General features: G+C 43.7%; 1 protein-coding gene across 1 annotated transcript; it reads right to left on the minus strand.

Moving 5' to 3' along the window:
* Nucleotides 1-1,163: 1,163 nt before the first annotated feature.
* Nucleotides 1,164-23,972, minus strand: sult4a1 (sulfotransferase family 4A, member 1; the record flags this gene model as incomplete). Its single annotated transcript, XM_079262926.1, has 7 exons — nucleotides 1,164-1,595; nucleotides 5,894-6,032; nucleotides 8,545-8,639; nucleotides 8,715-8,841; nucleotides 11,761-11,841; nucleotides 12,988-13,118; nucleotides 23,804-23,972. 7 exons carry the CDS (start codon nucleotides 23,970-23,972, stop codon nucleotides 1,483-1,485), a joined length of 855 nt encoding a protein of 284 aa, XP_079119052.1. The 3' UTR covers nucleotides 1,164-1,482.
* Between the last annotated feature and the right edge of the window lie 895 nt (nucleotides 23,973-24,867).

The following is a 24,867-nucleotide window of genomic DNA, read 5'->3' on the forward strand; positions in this document are numbered from 1 at the left end:
ATTTAAATAAAGTGAATAAATACACCTCCTACCTCTAAACCTGTTGAAGAACCTGTTCATCTCAGTCGGTCTGTCCAGACCTCCAGCAGTCTGTTTCCAGTTTGAACTTGAAGTCAGTGATCTTTTTCATTCCTGACCCCACATTCCTCACGTTGTTCTGCTGAAGCAGCTTTCTCACTTTTTCTGCAGTCCTTCCTGAACTTCTTCATCTTTGTTTTGAGCTGCTTTAAAGTTGTGTTAAATAACTCTCTGTCTCCCCCTGAACATTCTCTTTTTATGTCTCTTATCTCTTATCTCTTATTGGGATGATGCTGTCCACACAGAGGTTGAAATAATCTGTTGAATACTCAGTCATGGCATTGATGTGTTCTTCAGGCAACTCACAGAGGAAATTCCAGTCAAAACACTTTCTCGGAGCATCTTCATCTTCATTAGACCATCTTTGAAAAGTGTGTGTGAGGACTGGTTGCTTGTAGGTGGTTTGATCTTCCTAAAGGAGGCAGGACCGAAGAGCTGGATGTATTTTTAACATTTGCCTAAAATAAGTCCAACATCTTAATATTTCTGCTACAGTAGCTCAAAATGTGTTGGTGAAGTTGCAGAGCAGGGGGACACTGAAGTCTCCACAGATGGCAGTGAATGTGTTAGGATGCTGTGTTTGTAGCCTAGCAACGACAGAGGTGGTGATGTCACAAGCTGTGTCTTCAGCTGTACCTGCATCCTCATCGCTTCCTTTTCAACTCTTTCAGAATCGGAGTGTAATTTAGCTGATTATCTTGGTTTTGGATGAGCTTAATCAGGCGGGAGCTGGAGAGCTGGTGAACCATTTTTCTGTTGCCATGGAAACAAATAAAAAAGTCTTTAAAAGATTTAAAGTACACAGAGAAATCATTTGAGTGGTACATCCTTTGAAACAAGGTTGAAATAATCTACTTGGGTGCAAAATAAACCAGCTGTATCTGGAGAGTTTGCTACCACCTTGTGGCAGTTTCTACATCTGCATGTTCACATGAAAACTAGAACAGTGTTGACGTGAGCACATGAGCTGGTTTAATTCTTTAGGCCATGTTTATCAACATGAATATGCTGTTTCCAGTGTAAATATGTGCACACAGGTTCAGTTTCAAAGTAATGATCAACCTTTTAGTTCATCAATAAAACAAAAAAACAACCCCCACCCCATGCCAGGTGTACAAGTAACATCTAAACGTACTGTAAAGACGAAGGTGGAGGGACATTATTGATTGAGATCATTCTGAATTTACGTAATTCTACATTGATTTTCTTCAGGTCACGTCTGATATCTTGTTAACCTGAATCAGATGTAATTATGGCGAAAGTCTTACAGTGTGGCTTCATTTCAGCTTGGCTAAATCTGTGTAGATGTCAAGATGTGATTGGTGGTATAAATGGCGATCACTTGTAGAGATCAATGCGAGCAGGGAGGTGGCAGTCCGTAGTGACGAAGAGACCAGGTTCTTCTTACAGACAAAAGTCAAAGGTCAGGTCAGACTTTCCCATCTTCTGTCTGTATACAGCATCAAATTTATCGTTCATAGACACCGTGAAGACGTCCCTCCAAAGACCAACACGACCTGCAGGAACAGGTTGAGGGATTAGGATCTGTAGCAACAGCTTCTCCTTCTGCTTCAGAAATCATTACATCATGTTGAACTAAAGCAGCTTTCCATGGCAACAACTCAACTCACCTACTGTGGTGACACAGATGAGACAGACAGCCAGCTCTGTATAATCTATATCGGACCAAACACCAGACTTGAAAGCACTAGATGGCAAAAATTAATTGATTAATTAAATAACTGAAATAATAAAACAGATGGGAAAACAAACAAGAAAACAGTAAGCTGGAAAAAGAACAAAAATGGCAACATGAATTTAAATGTAATTAAAATCAAACAAAACAAACCTTGTGGAATTTTTATATACTCATTGATCACTTTAAAAAGTCCACCTGCAACCAGTTGTATTTCCTGTCCCACTTTATACCCCTTACTACCAACATCCATCCATCCATCCATCCATCTTCATGCCGCTTATCCGGGGTTGGGTCGCGGGGGCAGCAGCCTAAGCAGGGAAGCCCAGATTTCCCTCTCCCCAGCTACATTTGCCAACTCTGCGGGGGGGATCCCAAGGCGTTCCCAGGCCAGCCGAGAGATATAATCCCCCCAGCGTGTCCTGGGTCTTCCCCGGGGTCTCCTCCCAGAGGGACGTGCCTGGAACACCTCACCAGGGAGGTCCAGGAGGCATCCTGACCAGATGCCTGAGCCACCTCAACTGGTTCCTCTCGATGCGGAGGAGCAGCGGCTCTACTCTGATCTCCTCCTGTATGACCGAGCTCCTCACCCTATCTCTAAGGGAGAGCCCGACCACCCTGCGGAGGAAACCCATTTCAGCCGGCTTTGTACGAGATCTTGTTCTTTCGGTCACGACCCACAGCTCATGACCATAGGTGAGGGTAGGAACGTAGATCGACTGGTAAATCGAGAGCTTCGCCTTCTGGCTCAGCTCCTTCTTCACCACGACAGACCGGCGCAGAGTCCGCATTACTGCAGACGCCACACCGATCTGTCTGTCGATCTCACGCTCCATCCTTCCCTCACTCGTGAACAAGACCCCGAGATATTTAAACTCCTCCACTTGAGGCAGGACCTGACTCCCGACCCGGAGAGGGCAATCCACCCTATTCCGGCTGAGGACCATGGTCTCAGATTTGGAGGTGCTGATTCCCATGCCAGCTGTTTCACACTCGGCTGCGAATTGCTCAAGCAAGAGCTGGAGATCATGGCAAGATGATACCAAGAGGACCCCATCATCCACAAAAAAGCAGAGACCAAATCCTGAGGCCACCAAACCGGATCCCCTCAACACCACGGCTGCACCTACAAATTCTGTCCATATAAGCTATGAACAGAATCGGTGATAAAGGGCAGCCTTGGCGGAGTCCAACCCTCACTGGAAACAAAGCTGAGTTACTGCCATCAATGCAAACCAAGCTCTGGTGTCCGCATGACACATGTCCTACAGGGACTGGACAGCTCATACTAGGAGTACCCCCCATAGGAGTCCCCCGGGTAAATGGTCAAACACCTTCTCCAGGTCCACAAAACACATGTAGACTGGTTGGGCAAACTCCCATGCCCCCTCCAGGACCCCAAAGAGGGTATAGAGCTGGTCCCCCTATCTGCGACCAGGAAGAAAACCGCACTGCTCCAACTCAATCTGAGATTCGACTACCCGACGGACCCTCCTCTCCAGGACCCCTGAGTAGACCTTCCCAGGAAGGCTGAGGAGTGTGATCCCCCTGTAGTTGGAGCACACCCTCTGGTCCCCCTTCTTAAAAAAGGGGGGCCATCTCCCCAGTCCTGAGTCGCTGGATGGTGGACCAGAATCACTGAACTCCTCCCACACCCAAGTTTTTGCCTTGGTAACAGTTGAAGCTGCATGCCGCTTAGCCTGTCGCTACCTATCAGCTGCCTCCAGAGTCCCACAGGCCAAGAAGGCCCGATAGGACTCCTTCTTCAACTTGACGGCATCCCTCACTGCTGGTGTCCACCAACAAGTTCTGGGATTACCGCCACGACAGGCACCAACGACCTTACGGCCACAGCTCCGGCTGGCTGCCTCAACAATAGAGGCATGGAACACAGCCAGATGTTCCCAGCAGACCCTCACAACACGTTTGGGCCTGCCAGGCCTGACCGGCTTCCTCCCCCACCATCTGAGCAAACGCACCACCAGGTGGTGAGCAGTTGACAGCTCCACCCCCATCTTCACCCGAGTGTCCAAGGCATGTGGCCGCAGGCTCGATGATACGACGATGTGGCCCAGGGAGTCCTGATGCCAGGTGTACATATGAACACTCTTATGCTCTAACATAGTGTTCGTTATGGACAATCCATGAGGAGCACGGAAGTCCAACAACAAAACACCATTTGGGTTCAGGGGGGGGGAGGGGATTCCTCCCAATCACTCCCCTCCAGGTCTCACTGTCACTGCCCACATGAGCATTGAAGTCCCCCAGCAGAACAATGGAGTCCCCAGAAGGAGCCCCCTCCAGCACTCCCTCCAAGGACCCCAGAAAGGGTGGGTACTCTGAACTGCTGTTCAGTGCATAAGCACAGACAACAGTCAGAACCCGTCCCCCTACCTGAAGGCAGAAGGAGGCTACCCTCTTGTCCACCGAGGTAAACCCAACGTACAGGCACCAAACTGGGGGCCAATGAGAATGCCAACACCTGCACCTGTCATCATGAGCAACTCCAGAGTGGAAGAAGGTCCAGCCCCTCTCGAAGGAAATGGTTTCAAGGCCCAAGCCATGCGTCAAGGAGAGTCCAACTATTTTTAGCCGGCTCAACCTTGCGCACAAGCTCCAGCTCCTTCCCTGCCAGAGAGGTGACGTTCCACATCCCTGGAGCCAGCTTCTGCAGTCGAGGATCGGACTGCCAGAGTCCCTGCCTCTTGCTGCCGCTCAGTTCAGCAAAATCTTTGAGGAATGTTTCTGTTTTAGTCTATGATGCAAAAAAATTCAGGCAGTTTTGGAGAAAAAAAGGGGTCAAAATCAAGGTGGACGTGATAAAGCGTTTGGTGGGGGTAGATATAGACATAAACAGTATTGTGTATACAGATATATTTAAATCAGACTGAAATACCTCACTCTTGTGCCACATTGATACACAAAAAGAAAAAAAAGATGGAAATGTTCTGCTTTGGGTGTTTACAGGCAGTATTATTAGTACGTATTGGTTTATATGGTTTTTTTTTTTTGTCTTTTAATTTTCTTTTAAATGGATCAAAGTTATCATGAACATATGGTTTCTTGTTACTATCAGAGCTGTATCAATGCTGTTTGTGATGAATTATGATAAATGTCCATAGCAATGAAATTCCAGACAAGATCCATAAATAAGATGATCTAATTTCAACCATAGACTTGATTTATATAGACTTTGTGTCACATTTTCTGTTTTTTACTGTCCAAAATCCAAGTCTGTGTTCATATGTGTTAGCCTTTGTTCATAATGACCGCTGCTAATAATTTGACACATTTTTATGGAAGCATATATAAGTTGCATATGCTTCCATTGCAGTCTGCCATCTTGAAACTACAGCTGCTGGTAAGGGACAAATAGCATCAACACAGTGCAGTGAAAGAAAGGAAAAATAAGGTTCTGTATGACTGAAGCACCCAGAAAGGAGGATCAGTATGGGGCTTGCCTTGCCCAGGTGGAAGGAGCTCAAGAAGGAGAAAGATTTTAGAAGGGACACTGAAGTTGCAGCTTTCACCTCCACATGCAAGTCAACTGTACTGCCTAAATAAAGCCAGCTATTTTCATCGGGTTTTCTTAGACAGTGCTTCTTGTTAGGCAGTATAACAACAGACCCTGATAAAATCCACCACCCTCACTTCTAAAAAAGTGGATGTTTACATACAAAGTGGATGCTTTCTGTAGCTTTCACAGACACGGTAGATGCTGATTTCTGTCCCAGTAAATGCAACTTATAAAGCATTTCCACCATCATTTATATATTTAAATAAATGAATAAACTGAAACCAAATAAACATCCAGTTTCTCTGGGGGAGAACCACATTTCACTGTTTGTGTCTGTATTGTTATATGTGAACTTACTGGATAGCAGAGGTTGGAATGATGCTTCTCTAAGCCATGATTTATTTCTGCTCATGCTTAAACCGTGAAGAATCAGACGACATGCTTTCATCAGTGTTGTGAAGGATGGGAGTAATTCTAACACAATTTTTCTGTAAAGCAGATAGTTGGTATGGAGGCCTAATAACAACTACTAGTCATGTGCCTGTAGATTTAGAGCAACATGGAGTCTGTCTCATAGGTGAGAGTGTTTCCCTCCCACTCACCCCTACAGACAGAGAGAGCCTCTGAGCTGCAGCACTGCTCGATCAGCTGATTGCAGCTCTCCACCATCACCTCCTGCTGAGATTTATCACAGCTGACACCCAGAAACCTGGATAGATTCTCCACCATCGTTCCTAGATCCTGGAGAAAAGAGGAGATAAATTCTGTAAACAACACGGGGCAGCATATAGAACATATGTGTAGCCCTGCGCAGAATTACAGATAAATCAATAACCTCAACCTTAAGCAGACATGACAACCTGGGCAGCATCATGTAGTTACATCGGAAAGACAAAGACAATCTGGCTCAGTGACTGGCCAGGACCATTTGCGCCAGTAAACAGCAACAAAAACAACAACGATACAGCAGGCTGTGTCTGGGTTTTTTTGTTTTCTTTCGGCGACGATGACACCTTAAGCAGCTTCTTGGCTCTGTGGGTCTACTGGACCCCTCCCTGCCTTCCCCTGATGTTTCAGGACATGGCACTATTGCAGGCCGCCTGGCAAGCACATGGTTCATGCCTAACGCTTCCATCAGACATCCATGTACACTGAGATCTGTATATCTCGCTGACGGTACTTTTGATTATTGTTTGTTGCACTTTTTCATGGAAATTCTGTGACACTTTCTGCTTGCTTTACATCTAGATGTAGCAGCTGGATCTGAAGCTGTGCTTTTCCTCTGTATTTATGTCCTGCTTTTGTAGTATTGAAATAGTTTATATTGTTTTTTTTAAATATATTACTATTATTAATATTATTAATATTATTAATATTATTATTATTATTAATAATAATAATAATAATTATTATTATTATTATTGTTGTTGTTATTATTATTATTATTATTATTATTATTATTATTATTATTATTTCTGTTCTTTTGTCTCTACTCGTCTCTCTTTTCCCTCCTGTTGAACTTTGTTCTTTTATTTTTCTTGTCAGGTTCAGCATTAATCCATTAAGTACACTGTAAATTTATCAAATAAATTAATCATAATAATAATAATAAAAAGGAGGTAAGTAAGCAAAGGCTGCCATATACATGAGATGCCTGTGTTTGGTAGAGCAAATCTCCACCGTTCTGCATGACGCTGGACAGGACATGGTTTGACCATCTTGTAGTGGGATATAACTCGATTTCCACCAATCAGATTCCGATTTGAGGTTAAAAAAAAAATTGATTAGATAGTCTGATAAATTAATTATTATCCTCAGTCTTTGTTTGTGTCCTCTTGCATGATAAAATGTATGGAGCGTCAGTGTTAAGCTAACCCTGTAAAACTGATAAGATAAAGCAAACAGAGACCTTTGGCAAAGCGCAGAACACATACTGATTTGATTTGTTTCAAACAAGAATGTGCTGAACAAAGTACAGATAAGACAGATTTCAGCCACAAAAGAGGCTGGAGTGACTGAGCTGAGGACAGCAGAAAACAGACATCCCACTTCTGATCAATTTATCATATCAAATTTAATAACATTTAAAATGGAAACACGCCTGCAGGATATGGATCTCAAACTCTTCCACTCCAGAATAGGCAATATTAATTATACAGGGTCATTTGACCTTGTTTTTGCTTCGTTTTAATGGTGTTAAATTAACGTTGAGGAGCATCAAAGCGTCATTTAACCGTATTCTTAGTGTTTTGATTTTATAATAAATTTAGTAGATTATTTCACATTGATAATCTCTGTACAAGGACTTTATTTCACATTGATAATCTCTGTACAAGGACTTTTTCCTTACTGTAATCCAGGACAGAACTAAAATTTAAAAATCATATCACAGAATTATAACTGTGAAATCAGATTAGTCTAATCCTGTTATATTGTGCAGTGATGTATTTATTTATTTTGACATAATGTTAGGTTGAAGATACCAACCAAATCAGCTTATTAAGTAATTTATTTTTAAAAATCTAAATTAAGCTGATATGCTTTGGTGTAATTTTAATTTCTCTGTAATTCCCATTTAGTGAAAGGCCTTTTCAGTGCCTTTACCTGGAGTTTTGTGGCAACTGCTTTAGATTTAAACTGTGGTTGATAATTATCTAGATTGTCGGCTGATTTAGCCAAGGAAAATGTGATTAAAGATGCTTAAAAGGCTTCTTGGGCAGGTTAGAATGAACTTTGGCAATCCAATAATTATCTAGTGTTCAGGCTCTCAAAACCTGCTTCTATGTGAGACATGTCGCCCGCAATCAATGAGAAAATGCAATGCAGATAAACCTTGGCGGTTTGGAGCATACACAAGTGATGTATGTGTAAGTTACAATAAAGGTGTATGGTAACGATCTGTACTGAAAATGGATGAATGACCATGTTAAAAAGATAAACTTTAATGTTAAAATTTATTTAAAGTTAAACGAAAAAAAATAAAAACAAAAAAAAAAATACAGTAAAAGAAAAAAATTGCAATTAAACATAAACTACATAAAATAAATAAAAAACAAAATATAAATAATATAAAGAAAATACATAAATAAAAGCAAAAGCAAAAGCATAAATAAAATAAAATAACTGGACATTTTTAAGTAAGTCCTGGAGTGCTGATGTCCTGCAGGTTTTAGAGGCTCATGATAAGATGCACAGTTACAAAAAGTTACATAAAGACACCGGTACTGAAACACAGGAGCCATACATGCTTTACCTTGTACATGTCTTCATATTTCAGGAAGAGCACATTAGAGTCCATTCGATGTTCCCAAAACTCCTGAACATGTTCGAACCAGGAGCCATATCCCACTGGAGGGAAAGAAAGAAACACAGTAAAAACAAAGCCTGGACAAATACAGATGTTTAAAAACACAACATTCTTACACTTGTCATTCATGAAGCGCCGGCAGAACTCCTGGAACGTTCCCCGGTAGCTCATGGTCCTCAGAGAGCGGTGGAACTGGTAGTAGGACACGACCAAGTCTTTTGGGTTTCTGGCCATATAGATCACCTGGTGGAGAGCCACAACAACACTAACAACGCTAGTCATGGTGACGAAGAGCCACAATAACGGTAGTCATGGTGACGAAGAGCCACAGCAACACTAGTCATGGTGACGAAGAGCCACAGCAACGGTAGTCATGGTGACGAAGAGCCACAGCAACACTAGTCATGGTGACGAAGAGCCACAGCAACGGTAGTCATGGTGACGAAGAGCCACAGCAACGCTAGTCATGGTGACGAAGAGCCACAGCAACGCTAGTCATGGTGACGAAGAGCCACAGCAACGGTAGTCATGGTGACGAAGAGCCACAGCAACGCTAGTCATGGTGACGAAGAGCCACAATAACGGTAGTCATGGTGACGAAGAGCCACAGCAACACTAGTCATGGTGACGAAGAGCCACAGCAACGGTAGTCATGGTGACGAAGAGCCACAGCAACGGTAGTCATGGTGACGAAGAGCCACAGCAACACTAGTCATGGTGACGAAGAGCCACAGCAACGCTAGTCATGGTGATGAAGAGCCACAGCAACGCTAGTCATGGTGACGAAGAGCCACAGCAACGCTAGTCATGGTGACGAAAAGCCACAATAACGGTAGTCATGGTGACGAAGAGCCACAGCAACGGTAGTCATGGTGACGAAGAGCCACAATAACGGTAGTCATGGTGACGTAGAGCCACAGTAACGCTAGTCATGGTGACGAAGAGCCACAGCAACGCTAGTCATGGTGACGAAGAGCCATAGCAACGCTAGTCATGGTGACGAAGAGCCACAATAACGCTAGTCACGGTGACGAAAAGCCACAGCAACGGTAGTCATGGTGACGAAGAGCCACAGCAACGCTAGTCATGGTGACGAAGAGCCACAGCAACGCTAGTCATGGTGACGAAGAGCCACAATAACGCTAGTCACGGTGACGAAAAGCCACAGCAACGGTAGTCATGGTGACGAAGAGCCACAGCAATGGTAGTCATGGTGACGAAGAGCCACAGCAACACTAGTCATGGTGACGAAGAGCCACAGCAACGGTAGTCATGGTGACGAAGAGCCACAGCAACGCTAGTCATGGTGACGAAGAGCCACAGCAACGGTAGTCATGGTGACGAAGAGCCACAGCAACGCTAGTCATGGTGACGAAGAGCCACAGCAACGCTAGTCATGGTGACGAAGAGCCACAGCAACGGTAGTCATGGTGACGAAGAGCCACAGCAACGCTAGTCATGGTGACGAAGAGCCACAATAACGGTAGTCATGGTGACGAAGAGCCACAGCAACACTAGTCATGGTGACGAAGAGCCACAGCAACGGTAGTCATGGTGACGAAGAGCCACAGCAACGCTAGTCATGGTGACGAAGAGCCACAGCAACACTAGTCATGGTGACGAAGAGCCACAGCAACGCTAGTCATGGTGACGAAGAGCCACAGCAACGCTAGTCATGGTGACGAAGAGCCACAGCAACGCTAGTCATGGTGACGAAGAGCCACAATAACGGTAGTCATGGTGACGAAGAGCCACAGCAACGGTAGTCATGGTGACGAAGAGCCACAATAACGGTAGTCATGGTGACGTAGAGCCACAGTAACGCTAGTCATGGTGACGAAGAGCCACAGCAACGCTAGTCATGGTGACGAAGAGCCATAGCAACGCTAGTCATGGTGACGAAGAGCCACAATAACGCTAGTCACGGTGACGAAAAGCCACAGCAACGCTAGTCATGGTGACGAAGAGCCACAGCAACGCTAGTCATGGTGACGAAGAGCCACAGCAACGCTAGTCATGGTGACGAAGAGCCACAATAACGCTAGTCACGGTGACGAAAAGCCACAGCAACGGTAGTCATGGTGACGAAGAGCCACAGCAACGGTAGTCATGGTGACGAAGAGCCACAGCAACACTGGTCATGGTGACGAAGAGCCACAGCAACACTAGTCATGGTGACGAAAAGCCACAGCATTGCTAGTCATGGTGACAAAGAGCCACAGCAACGCTAGTCATAGTGACAAAAAGCCACAATAACGGTAGTCATGGTGACGAAAAGCCACAGCAACGCTAGTCACGGTGACGAAAAGCCACAGCAACGCTAGTCATGGTGACGAAGAGCCACAGCAACGCTAGTCATGGTGACGAAGAGCCACAGCAACGCTAGTCATGGTGACGAAAAGCCACAATAACGGTAGTCATGGTGACGAAGAGCCACAGCAACACTAGTCATGGTGAAGAAAAGCCACAATAACGGTAGTCATGGTGACGAAAAGCCACAATAACAGTAGTCATGGTGACGAAGAGCCACAGCAACGCTAGTCATGGTGACGAAGAGCCACAGCAACGCTAGTCACGGTGACGAAAAGCCACAACAACGCTAGTCATGGTGACGAAGAGCCACAGCAACGCTAGTCATGGTGACAAAAAGCCACAATAACGGTAGTCATGGTGACGAAGAGCCACAGCAACCCTAGTCATGGTGACGAAGAGCCACAATAACGCTAGTCATGGTGACGAAAAGCCACAATAACGGTAGTCATGGTGACGAAAAGCCACAATAACGGTAGTCATGGTGATGAAGAGCCACAGCAACGTTCGTTGCGGTGACAAAGACAAACAGACAAATTGTTATTTGTTGATGGATGTTGTCGTCACGGCGATGAAGAATGTGACACCTTAATACTTGTCATTATTCTGAGTTAATTTAATAGTCAAACACGTTTTTGTAATCATAAACCAGTTGTTTTCTTGTTTCCTTAATGAAAAGTGTGTCAGGATTAGTTAATCAATAAAGAACCTTATCGATCTGCAGAATTGATACTGGCAAAACATCAAGAACATCTTATTGATTTTATCTTGGTAATAACTAAAACAAGATGGTATTCATGCTGTGTGGGTTCATGCAACTACAGATGACCAATCCGTCCTTGGAGAACTGACCTTCGCTTCTCCGTTGTGCATGGCTGTCGGGAGGAATCGATAGGGAAGATGGCTTTTTATCAGACGAGGTGACGTCAGCTCCTGTCGAAGAACAAAATCAGTCATAAAAAAGTCATTCTTTTATTAGTCCTAAAGGTGGTTGCATTGTAATGCAAACATTTCGCAGGATAACTCAAAAGTGCATGGACAGATTTAGATTAGATATTCTGGAGAAATCTCAGAAATGGAATAAATAACAAGCGATTAGATTTTGGGGGTGATCATGTTCACCACCTGGACCCTGGAATTTGCTCAAATATTCTTTACTATGGTGAGATAAGAGATAATTTGCCAACTATAAAATAATGCCCACAGTCACTGGCTAAAGTAATACTACAATAACATGACAAATGTCTGCGTGCTCTGAGTATTTCTTGTTATTCTTTTTCTTCCCACAAATTAATTGCACTTTGTAGGGCCTGAAAATGCTCTTAACTTCGAATCAGACATTTTTCTGTAATGGTAATTTTAATTTTGCTTTAAAAGTTCAAACCAACTGAGACTTCTCACCTCAGTCTTTCTGCCTGTTTGATTAAAAGTAATAAAAAGCTTTGTTTTGTACTAAAGGGCATGGCAGCCAGGTCCATCCTGAACACAACGCTTGGTCAATATCTTGTCAACACCATGGCCACAACGGGATATGTTAGTGTTTGCACTTTTGTGTCCTCTTTAATGATTGACCCCATACATTTAGAAAAAGCTCCATTAAGATGCAAAAGTAGAAACTTTCATGTTCTTTTGTAAAAGGTATTGATGACGAGGAGTGATGTGACGCCACATCACAGGAAGTAGTTATACCTGACATGAAGAAAGTTGGAACTCCTCCCAACTTAACACGTGAAATGAGAATACCATCCTGATCAATTAAGTTTTGTCAATACTTTACCAAATGCTCAGCACATTCTGAAGACGTGGGATTAAAAGTTATTAAAAACATAATCAAAAGAGGTGTTGTTCAGCGGCGGTGGTCTTTCAAACTTTGATGTTCTATATCGAGCAGGATGAAATGCTGCGTGGACCTGCATGCCTACTGGTGTGACTGTAAGTGAAGATGAGCCCGCCGTGGCAGGGAGGTCAACAGGAAATACAGGTACGCTGAAGCAGCACCAAAGACGCAAGAGTACCAAAGATGGCTAAGGCCTCCATCTGTCTGAGCTCAGCTGATGAATGTTAGTGGAGTTCTCATACCTGTATGATGTCCAATCCAGGTTGTGGGTATTCCAGGACGGGAAGCTGTTCATCAATGTTCATAAGGCCAATCTCATCAGGGTCTGCTCCCTGACTAACTAGATAAACTACTTCCTGTAGTAGACTGGTGCCTGGATCAACAGAAGAGGATGGAAGAACATGAGTAAAGGAAGATTTCTGGAAAATACATGACTTCACAGACATTCAGGACAGACAAAGAGCTGGAAAAAAAACACAACCTTTTTTCTTCAATAATCCACAACCACCTCCTCCACTTCCTCCCATCAAGACACAATCACCATTTAATATGCCAATATGTACACTTGTCTGTAGTTGTGTTCTTGTGTACTTGTACACGTACACACGTACAGGTGTCATCAGTCCCGCTCTGAGTACTATTCCACTTCTAACTATGCAAAAAGACAAGTAAATGCTTTGCTGTGTGCTTTGTAAGACCATTTCACTGAGCATCAGAGGTGACTTGTGTGGACTTCAGGCATTCTGCTACTCCACAACGCAACGCAGCACAAACAGAAAGAGGAAAAATAGCACAACTTTAAGTTCTGTTCTTTTATATCAACTTTTTATTGTTATTATTATTTCCGATAATGTTGGCTTTAATCATTTTTAAAAGAGTGGTGGGGTTATTTCCACTTCATTCCTCAAATCCAGAGCGAAACCTGAAGTCATGAAATGAAATTCAAAATACTTTATTAATCGATTCAATTAAAGAAAATGCAATTTTGTAGGTATTCTTTTAACATTTGAAACCATGAGAAAACAGAAGATAAATAGAAGATCATAATTGCGCTTTTTCCTGAAGGACGACGGCTGCTGGCAGGAATGATCTCAAGTAACTTTCTGTCCTGCATTGGACTGGACGAAGCTTCAAAATGAACACACTCTACTACTTCTTTGCTGTATTGTATTGGAGATGCAAAGAATCATCCATAACATACAAATAAAAATCACAGTGAAGATCTCACTCAACAAGCCCTGCAGTAAAAGTTCGACTGATGGTCATTCGGTTCAGTCCCAAAGCAGCGGCTGAAAAGAAAATGCTCTGGTCAGCTCTGTGAGCGCGAGATGGTCCGTATGGATACTAAATAAAACAAATAAATGACTTTCAGTATCACCTCTTTATTTAACTGGAAACCTGTGAAAAGATGCAGTGATGAGCTGTCTTCCTTGTCCAAGTTCAGTCTGAGCTAGCATTATACAAGCTAACATTTAAACACCAAACGTTTATACCATGTCAGAGAAGAGAGGTGGATGTCAGGGGTCCAGCTGATGCTACGTCTGAGCAGCATGACTTCTGACCCGCTTTCATTAAAATAAAACAACTTTGTGCTTTCCAGCTGTGATGGCCAGTACAGCACATGAGGAGAGGCTGGATAGTGCATGTGCCCATCGGACTTTCAATAAATTGCCAGATGAAAAGGAATATAGTGTCTCCTAAATATAGAAACTAATAGAGGCAGAAAGTGAGAGAGGTCCAAGAATAGAGCCAGCAGGCTCTGTAGGAGGAGCTGAGGGTCGAGGCTTGCTAAACTTCCCAAACTACAGACAGAAGTAACAAGACACAATCAATCATGTCTTAGTTAAATTTATGTGCTTATTCAGAGAACTACAACAAGACAGGCGTCTCCATCAAGGGTTACGCTGAAAGCAGAAAAGCTGATAAATCTACTGTGAAAATGATGCAGAATGACATCAAAGTTCTGACTTTTGGGTCTGTGATTTATGAGATTTATCTGACAATCAGGATGATCACATGAAAGGCAATCACAGCGTATGAAGCCTGGAGAAGATGGCTTCATAAAGCGGAGAGGAGAAAGGTCACCATCTAAACTGAACCTTTCAGCTTTCCAACAACCCTGAGGTCCTTCAGATTTCTTGGATGTTCTCTTGAAAGACATTCATCAGTATGTCCTCAGGCTGGCCACATGCTGGCTGAGAAGCAGAACAAGTCACAAATATCCTTCCCAGTGAGCAGAAAAGCCATGACCACTATAAAAAGAAAGCTTTCATCTCACTTTAAACCTTCATGAAAGGTTCATCTGTCTGCTATTCATCAGATGTGGTCTACAGACGGACTCTGAACATCACATAGTACGCTACTGTCTGTCAGGGGCCTTTCGTCCAGTTACCCAGAACCATTCACCATTTCTCCCAGTTCAGACTGGTACTGTCTGCCCTGGTATGAACTCCAGTTCATGTCAGCTGTGTTTTCAGACCGAAAGTAATGGTAAAGGTGTGACTTTAAGGTCAGTGTAGTGCAGGTTCAGCAGCCAGTAAACAAGAAAAACTCAGTTTTTATCATGAAATGAGCATTTTTACAGGAACCAGTTGGTTCAAAAGAACTTTTACCATGTTCAGTGATGATAGCTGGTTGCATTATTTTTGTGTAAGCACACACGTAGTTCGGCGAGTTAAATCACTGAAATATCTCTCAGTTATGGTGGTCACCATAGCAATACATTAGTCAAACGAACAGGTGAGTGAGAGAAACGCGCTGTAGCTTGACAGCGGTTGTTCAGTATAAAAAGTACAAGTAGGCCAACATGAGTAGTTCCTAGACTTTAACATATTTACCCAGTGTTGTAAAAAAATACTAATTTGTTGTAAAATGTTTACTGTGTGGGAGATTCTCATCATGGTGTGATGGAACGGGAGATTCTCATCAAGATGAGGTGGAACGGGAGATTCTCATCATGGTGTGATGGAACGGGAGATTCTCATCAAGATGAGGTGGAACAGGAGATTCTCATCATGATGAGGTGGAACGGGAGATTCTCATCATGATGAGGTGGAACAGGAGATTCTCATGGTGATGAGGTGGAACGGGAGACTCTCATCGTGATGAGGTGGAACGGGAGATTCTCATCGTGATGAGGTGGAACGGGAGATTCTCATGGTGATGAGGTGGAACGGGAGATTCTCATGATGATGAGGTGGAATGGGAGATTCTCATCATGATGAGGTGGAACGGGAGATTCTCATCATGATGAGGTGGAACGGGAGATTCTCATCATGATGAGGTGGAACGTGAGATTCTCATCATGATGAGGTGGAACGTGAGATTCTCATCATGATGAGGTGGAACAGGAGATTCTCATCATGATGAGGTGGAACGTGAGATTCTCATCATGATGAGGTGGAACGGGAGATTCTCATCATGATGAGGTGGAACGGGAGATTCTCATCATGATGAGGTGGAACAAGAGATTCTCATGGTGATGAGGTGGAACGGGAGATTCTCATGGTGATGAGGTGGAACGGGAGATTCTCATCATGATGAGGTGGAACGGGAGATTCTCATGGTGATGAGGTGGAACGGGAGATTCTCATGGTGATGAGGTGGAACGGGATATTCTCATGGTGATGAGGTGGAACGGGAGATTCTCATTATGATGAGGTGGAACGGGAGATTCTCATCATGATGAGGTGGAATGGGAGATTCTCATCATGGTGTGATGGAACGGGAGATTCTCATCATGATGAGGTGGAACGTGAGATTCTCATCATGATGAGGTGGAACGAGAGATTCTCATGATGATGAGGTGGAACGGGAGATTCTCATCATGATGAGGTGGAACGGGAGATTCTCATCATGATGAGGTGGAACGTGAGATTCTCATCATGATGAGGTGGAACGTGAGATTCTCATCATGATGAGGTGGAACGGGAGATTCTCATCATGATGAGGTGGAACGGGAGATTCTCATCATGATGAGGTGGAACGGGAGATTCTCATCATGATGAGGTGGAACGTGAGATTCTCATCATGATGAGGTGGAACGTGAGATTCTCATCATGATGAGGTGGAACGGGAGATTCTCATGGTGATGAGGTGGAACGGGAGATTCTCATGGTGATGTGGTGGAACGGGAGATTCTCATCATGATGAGGTGGAATGTGAGATTCTCATCATGATGAGGTGGAACGGGAGATTCTCATGGTGATGTGGTGGAACGGGAGATTCTCATCATGATGAGGTGGAATGTGAGATTCTCATGGTGATGTGGTGGAACGGGAGATTCTCATCATGATGAGGTGGAACGGGAGATTCTCATGGTGATGAGGTGGAACGGGAGATTCTCATCGTGATGAGGTGGAACGGGAGATTCTCATGATGATGAGGTGGAACGGGAGATTCTCATCGTGATGAGGTGGAACGGGAGATTCTCATCGTGATGAGGTGGAACGGGAGATTCTAATCGTGATGAGGTGGAACGGGAGATTCTCATCGTGATGAGGTGGAACGGGAGATTCTCATGATGATGAGGTGGAACGGGAGATTCTCATCATGATGAGGTGGAACGGGAGATTCTCATCATGATGAGGTGGAACGGGAGATTCTCATCATGATGAGGTGGAATGTGAGATTCTCATCATGATGAGGTGGAACGGGAGATTCTCATCATGATGAGGTGGAACGGGAGATTCTCATGGTGATGTGGTGGAACGGGATATTCTCATCATAATGAGGTGGAACGGGAGATTCTCATGGTGATGAGGTGGAACGGGAGATTCTCATGGTGATGTGGTGGAACGGGAGATTCTCATCATGATGAGGTGGAATGTGAGATTCTCATCATGATGAGGTGGAATGTGAGATTCTCATCATGATGAGGTGGAACGGGAGATTCTCATCATGATGAGGTGGAACAAGAGATTCTCATGGTGATGAGGTGGAACGGGAGATTCTCATGGTGATGTGGTGGAACGGGAGATTCTCATGGTGATGTGGTGGAACGGGAGATTCTCATCATGATGAGGTGGAACGGGAGATTCTCATGGTGATGAGGTGGAATGTGAGATTCTCATGGTGATGTGGTGGAACGGGAGATTCTCATCATGATGAGGTGGAACGGCAGATTCTCATGGTGATGAGGTGGAACGGGAGATTCTCATGGTGATGAGGTGGAACGGGAGATTCTCATGGTGATGAGGTGGAACGGGAGATTCTCATCATGATGAGGTGGAATGGGAGATTCTCATAGTGATGTGGTGGAACGGGAGATTCTCATCATAATGAGGTGGAACGGGAGATTCTCATGATGATGAGGTGGAACGGGAGATTCTCATGATGACGAGGTGGAACGGGAGATTCTCATTGTGATGAGGTGGAACGGGAGATTCTCATGGTGATGAGGTGGAACGGGAGATTCTCATGGTGATGAGGTGGAACGGGAGATTCTCATCATAATGAGGTGGAACGGGAGATTCTCATGATGATGAGGTGGAACGGGAGATTCTCATCATGATGAGGTGGAATGGGAGATTCTCATAGTGATGTGGTGGAACGGGAGATTCTCATCATAATGAGGTGGAACGGGAGATTCTCATGATGATGAGGTGGAACGGGAGATTCTCATGATGACGAGGTGGAACGGGAGATTCTCATTGTGATGAGGTGGAACGGGAGATTCTCATGATGATGAGGTGGAACGGGAGATTCTCATGATGACGAGGTGGAACGGGAGATTCTCATCATGATGAGGTGGAACGGGAGATTCTCATGGTGATGAGGTGGAACGGGAGAATCTCATGGTGATGTGCAGCACTTACAAGGTGGGCATGGTAAAAGGATGTGAATTTTCTCAGAGAACATTTTCCATGAAAAACAAAATGGACCAGGGTTACCTTCAACATAATGGGTTCTGTAAAACAGGCAGAGCGAACAAACCTCTGTTGGTAAGAAGTAATCTATAAATAAAGTGGCATGCTTTGTAAAACTGCAGAGGTTTACTCTATCATGTGACAGTATTTGTGCTACAGTATGGTGAAACACTACACAATAGCCTCTTTTATGTCTGCATTCATTCTTGTAACTGTAGCATGAAACTTTTCTTCTCTGACCTGAGTCATGTGGATCAGCTTCACACTGTAAAACCTGATAAAAATATTTCTGATTTTCAGCCCTTTTTACTCTTAGCCACAACATCACTTCAAATACAGAGCACAGAGCACACCATTCAGGCCAGATGGTAAAGTGGAGAAGTCTAATGGAACTAAACTGATTATGACTGGTGTTCCCAGTACACAGCTGTGTACTGGGAGCACCAGGAGCACCAGGAGCACCAGGAAAACAGGCACTTGTATAGTAATAGGTATTTATTTTTTACCTTTTATGTTTATTTTAATTTTTGCATACCTCAACAGATTTTCATCTGGATTATCTTTAATGTCTGTTGGAATGTTGAAGTTTTCTACACATGTTCTGATTTTCTCCAAAAGACCAGAAACATGAAACAGAATGAGAGCGGTTCGAGTCAGAGGGAAGATTGGAGATGCATTCACCTGCAGAATGAAGCAAACAGGCTGTGGTGTGTTCACAAACACTCCAGTTCAGTCTGTTTGATTTTATTATTTGAGAATACAAAAGTTTTTTTTACATCAAATCAGAAATTTGACTGCCACAGAAGCATCTGCTGATAACAGCTGATGTGTCAGGAGTCTGATAGGCTGATGAACCCAGACCTGGTACAAAGTTCACCTATCTGCAAACACACCAGAGCTTTGATGGTTGTCAGTTTAGCCAAAGAAAGTTGCTGACATTCACATATATTTATGTTTCTTTTGTCAAATAATTATGTGCATTAATTAGTGTCAGCTATTGTCTGAATAAAATTCATACTGTTGCTCTGATAAAATTATTCTTTTACAATCACAAAATCCCAGTTAAACCACATCATGACAACATATTGTGTGTACCTCCTGTCTGACATGATATGCCCAAATAAATGAAGTTTATCTTCAAACTACAGCTGCTGTATGTATAAGCTTGGTCTCGAAAGCTGACACGAGATGATGACAGACTGCAGTAGTTTCATTATCTAGATATGTGTAACTTTGTCAGAGAAAATTCAACAAAAACACAGAAAATGTAAATATTTATCTCCTTTTAAAAAAACCACATAAGTTTTAGTAAAAACAAGAGGGTGGCAGCGTAATCCATCCAGAAAATAAGTAAAGAGTCTGGAATTAGTGACGTGTTCCCAGTAATGAGTAAAGTATTTCCAAGAATGAGTAAACTGGTCCTTGGAACTAGTAAAGTAATCCCAGAAATAAGTAAAGTAACCCTAGGACTTAGTCAAGTATTCCTAGCGATGACTAAAGTAGTCTAGGAATTGAGTAATCTTGGGAATTAGTAATGTGATCCTACAAATAAGAAACGTTGTCACGGTGACGGTGACAGTGGGGGTGTGGACCCAAGAGCAGAGACGGGAGCCAGGGATGCAGAATCAAGATGTTTTAAGACCAAAACTTAAGACAAACGAACATGATGAAGCAGCAACTAGAACTGAAACCAAGGGCTATAAATGCAGGAACAGAACAAGACTCAGGTGGAATGAATCAACGAATGGAGTCCAGGTGAACTGGAAAAACCAGAAAAAAGGCTAGACAAAAAAACACAACTTCAAAATAAAACAGGAAACCAGGAACTTCATTCATCCAGTTAGCGCAGAACTTTCTTTCCTGACCTTTCCTGACACGTTAGCATGCAGACCATTGGTTCTTCACTTGCAGACACCAGACTGAACCAATCAGAAACATCAAACTACTTTCAGCTCGGTGCCAGTTGATGCAGCTAGCTGTCAGAACCAAGATGGGAAACGGAGAGGAGGCACAGGAATTATGCAAATGTAAAAAAAGAGATGCTAGTAAATTTCCAAAAATGATGATTCAACCACAGCAGAACCTTCATCAGCTGCTGCGGAGGATGACTATGGTGGTAGAAGCTGTGGTCAGTTTGATCCATATGAGCCGTTTAGCAGTTAACCCGCTAGCTGTTTACAGTTATGATGAAGTGACAAAAAGTACACAAATAAAACAGCTGGTCTATTCTATTCTATTCATAAAATACTTCAAAGTTCTGGTGAGGCAGTCATAGGAGTCAGTAAATTAGGTTTAGTTATGAGTCAAGTAGTTTTAGGAATTACTAAAATGGTCTTTGGAATTATGAAGTAGTCCAAGAAATAAGTAGAGTAGAATCCAGGGATAGACCCCACATTCATCTGAGGAACACCATGAGGGTTCAGAAAGACGTGAAGTCTAAGAGAGGTTAGGAAGAGAGAATACTTCACTATAAAACCCCCTTGCTCTCCATGGAAACTAGCAGGACCTTCCTCTCTATGGAAACTAGCAGGACCTTCATCTCTATGGAAACTAGCAGGACCTTCATCTCCATGGAAACTAGCAGGACCTTCCTCTCTATGGAAACTAGCAGGACCTTCATCTCTATGGAAACTAGCAGGACCTTCCTCTCTATGGAAACTAGCAGGACCTTCATCTCCATGGAAACTAGCAGGACCTTCCTCTCTATGGAAACTAGCAGGACCTTCATCTCTATGGAAACTAGCAGGACCTTCCTCTCTATGGAAACTAGCAGGACCTTCATCTCCATGGAAACTAGCAGGACCTTCATCTCTATGGAAACTAGCAGGACCTTCATCTCTATGGAAACTAGCAGGACCTTCATCTCCATGGAAACTAGCAGGACCTTCATCTCTATGGAAACTAGCAGGACCTTCCTCTCTATGGAAACTAGCAGGACCTTCATCTCCATGGAAACTAGCAGGACCTTCATCTCTATGGAAACTAGCAGGACCTTCCTCTCTATGGAAACTAGCAGGACCTTCATCTCTATGGAAACTAGCAGGACCTTCATCTCCATGGAAACTAGCAGGACCTTCCTCTCTATGGAAACTAGCAGGACCTTCATCTCTATGGAAACTAGCAGGACCTTCCTCTCTATGGAAACTAGCAGGACCTTCATCTCCATGGAAACTAGCAGGACCTTCATCTCTATGGAAACTAGCAGGACCTTCATCTCTATGGAAACTAGCAGGACCTTCATCTCCATGGAAACTAGCAGGACCTTCATCTCTATGAAACTAGCAGGACCTTCATCTCTATGGAAACTAGCAGGACCTTCCTCTCTATGGAAACTAGCAGGACCTTCCTCTCTATGGAAACTAGCAGGACCTTCCTCTCTATGGAAACTAGCAGGACCTTCCTCTCTATGGAAACTAGCAGGACCTTCATCTCCATGGAAACTAGCAGGACCTTCATCTCTATGGAAACTAGCAGGACCTTCATCTCCATGGAAACTAGCAGGACCTTCATCTCTATGGAAACTAGCAGGACCTTCCTCTCTATGGAAACTAGCAGGACCTTCATCTCTATGGAAACTAGCAGGACCTTCATCTCTATGAAAACTAGCAGGACCTTCATCTCCATGGAAACTAGCAGGACCTTCATCTCCATGGAAACAAGCAGGACCTCCGATATTCGTGTCAAACAAACCGTCACAGGAGACACATTTGCAGAGTTATTTGGCGCTGGAATCAAAATTTTCTCCACAAAGCAGAAGAAGTCAGGCATAGTGTGGAACCAGCAGAGTCTCTTCTTTCATACAACTCCTTGTTTGTGTGGTTTGCTTCAAGGGCAAAATTAGCCAGAAGCTGTGCAGTAGACAACAATGTTCTCATGTTTTTCTCATAAGTTTATCATTTAGGAGCAAACGACAAAACAGGACTAAGACCACTAGACGCATTAAAAACCATCCCTGCTCACCTCTCACTTTAAGTTACCTTTACTGGTTCAGGATTCAGGATAACTTTATTGTCTGTTGTATTTCTGTTTCTGCTGTGGAAAAGAGCACAAAAATCCATCCAGAGCAGGGAGGGAGTCTGAACAAAAACGTCTGTAGCTGTTGCAGAACCCTGAATGTGATTTTCTGTTGTTTGTTAGCAACAGTGCAGCTGAATTCAGCAGCTGTAAAGGCTGACGGTCATTTTAGGAAGAGCAGCATTGCAGCAGTCTTCTCTGTAGGTAAGAAATGGAAACGTTTACTTCTGCTGCACTTTGGCAATGTGTTTCAGATGATACAAGCTGATCTTATGTGATGAGTATGCTTTAGATTTAAGTCAAATTAAACACCAACACTGGTTTTCTCAGATGCATTGAGGGCCTAAGTGTTCAGTAAGCGTGTAGTTTTTCTCTCAGTGCTCCAGAACCAATAACCAGCTCTTCGGTTTTGTCCTGGATGAGCCCTAAAATAGATCTGCCATGCCCCACTTCATTTCTAAAATAAAGTTAAAAGGGACATTGACTGGTCCTGTCCGGTGTCATCTGTGTCGTATAAAGTGGCGTTCCTTCAGCACATGGAAACTAAACGCTGTCTTCTGAAGACATCCCTCAGTGGCAGCAGATGAGAACAACAGAGCTGTGGAGGACACCACTGTTACGTTTTAGCTCTTGCATGGACAACAACAGCAGCAAAGATGTCTATTGCCTAGATATGACTGACTATCTAAAGGTGTTGTATGAATAAAGATCAGAAATATCTAAACTATCTCTCATTAACACGTGCAGCTGGAAAAACTGAAGACAGTATTTAATAATAATCATTCAAACATCTTCATAAAGAGTTATGAGTTATTTAATTAAAGGTTTGTGATGGGATTCAAAAGGCAGGCTGGAGGTTTTAACTGGGAAACTTTACATGACCTGCCAGCCTCCAGGACAAGACTCACATGTAAACATGGGCTGAGTGCTGAGGTGCTGGACCAGAACATGACTTGGCCCATCCCATCCAGGCCAGCAGGATGGAGGTGGAAACCTGCAGCTGTGCAGACTGAAGCTACGTCAACACCAGCAGATCCCTGACCCACAACATCTGTCAAGCTTTTGCTTTTTCAGCCTGACTGGAGCTATCTGACTGTGGGATGATGGCTGACACCTGCACTTTCTGTTTTATTCATGTTACACAACTTTCCTGCAGCACCAGCAGGGGGGTGTTCACCTGATTTAGGGTAGGTGACGATCCATATGTCGCTGCTCCTCAGGGAGAAGTTGGCTATTTCCTCCATCTTTCCTCTGCAGAAGGGCGGCAGCCTCACTCCATCAAACTCAAAGTATTTGCTCTCGAATTCGATCGGTGTGCTCGGCGTGTCTGCCTCGCTTTCCGCCATCCTGGAAACCAGCGCAACAGCAAGAAAACGCGCCCGCGCACGTGGCCACCTCCCCTCCTCCTCAGATGGAATCAGATGAAGGAAGGTGGAGATGATGGTGGAGCTGACAAGGCTGCTGTAGCCACGGAGCTACGGCTCGCGCTGGATGCTGGAGTTGGCCTTTACTGCAAATAATGCGATGGAGAGGTGACGCAATCCGCGCGCACGAGCATCAGCATCAGGACCACTCTGCTGCTCGAGTCTGCGCGTGCCCACAGAGTATGGATGCTTGTTATCAGCTGATTACAGGGATCTGAAACAAACAATCGTGCTGATTCCTCAGTTGTTTACATAACTGTTCTGATGTTTACTGGATGTCACGTGACATGATGTCATACGCTCCTCATCCAGTCTGAATAACAATCTCACGAGCCCTAAGGACGTCCACAGACTGAAAAGTAACATCAGTGATAACCAAGCATAAACATCTGAGTTCTGGATTTTATTGTGAAACTGATCAATATGAGTCTAAACGGAACAGAACCAGTTTAACATTCCTGGTATCCAGACCTACAGAACATTACGTCATTACAGAACAGGAGATAAAGGCATCGGCAGTCACACGCTTATCAGTGATGACGTCATAGGCTGACCACGTCATCCAACAGAAGCCTGGTTCTTTATGATCGGGTCACAATGAGACATCTCCAGATGACAGCTATCATCTCTATGTGTTCCACATTTCTCCATCTGTCAGTCGGAACATTTTCCATTTGTGTTCAGTTAAAAAAAAGATTTGCTTTTATTTAGAATGTTTCACAAAAGGTTGAAATTCCTGTTTACATCTCAAGCAGCAAAACCAAAAGTTTCACTTGTTTTCTTTACATTCTTGTTTTTCTTTGTACTTTAATCAAGC

This window comes from Telmatherina bonti, assembly GCF_933228915.1.
Source record: "Telmatherina bonti genome assembly, chromosome: 23".
Lineage (NCBI taxonomy): Eukaryota > Metazoa > Chordata > Actinopteri > Atheriniformes > Telmatherinidae > Telmatherina > Telmatherina bonti.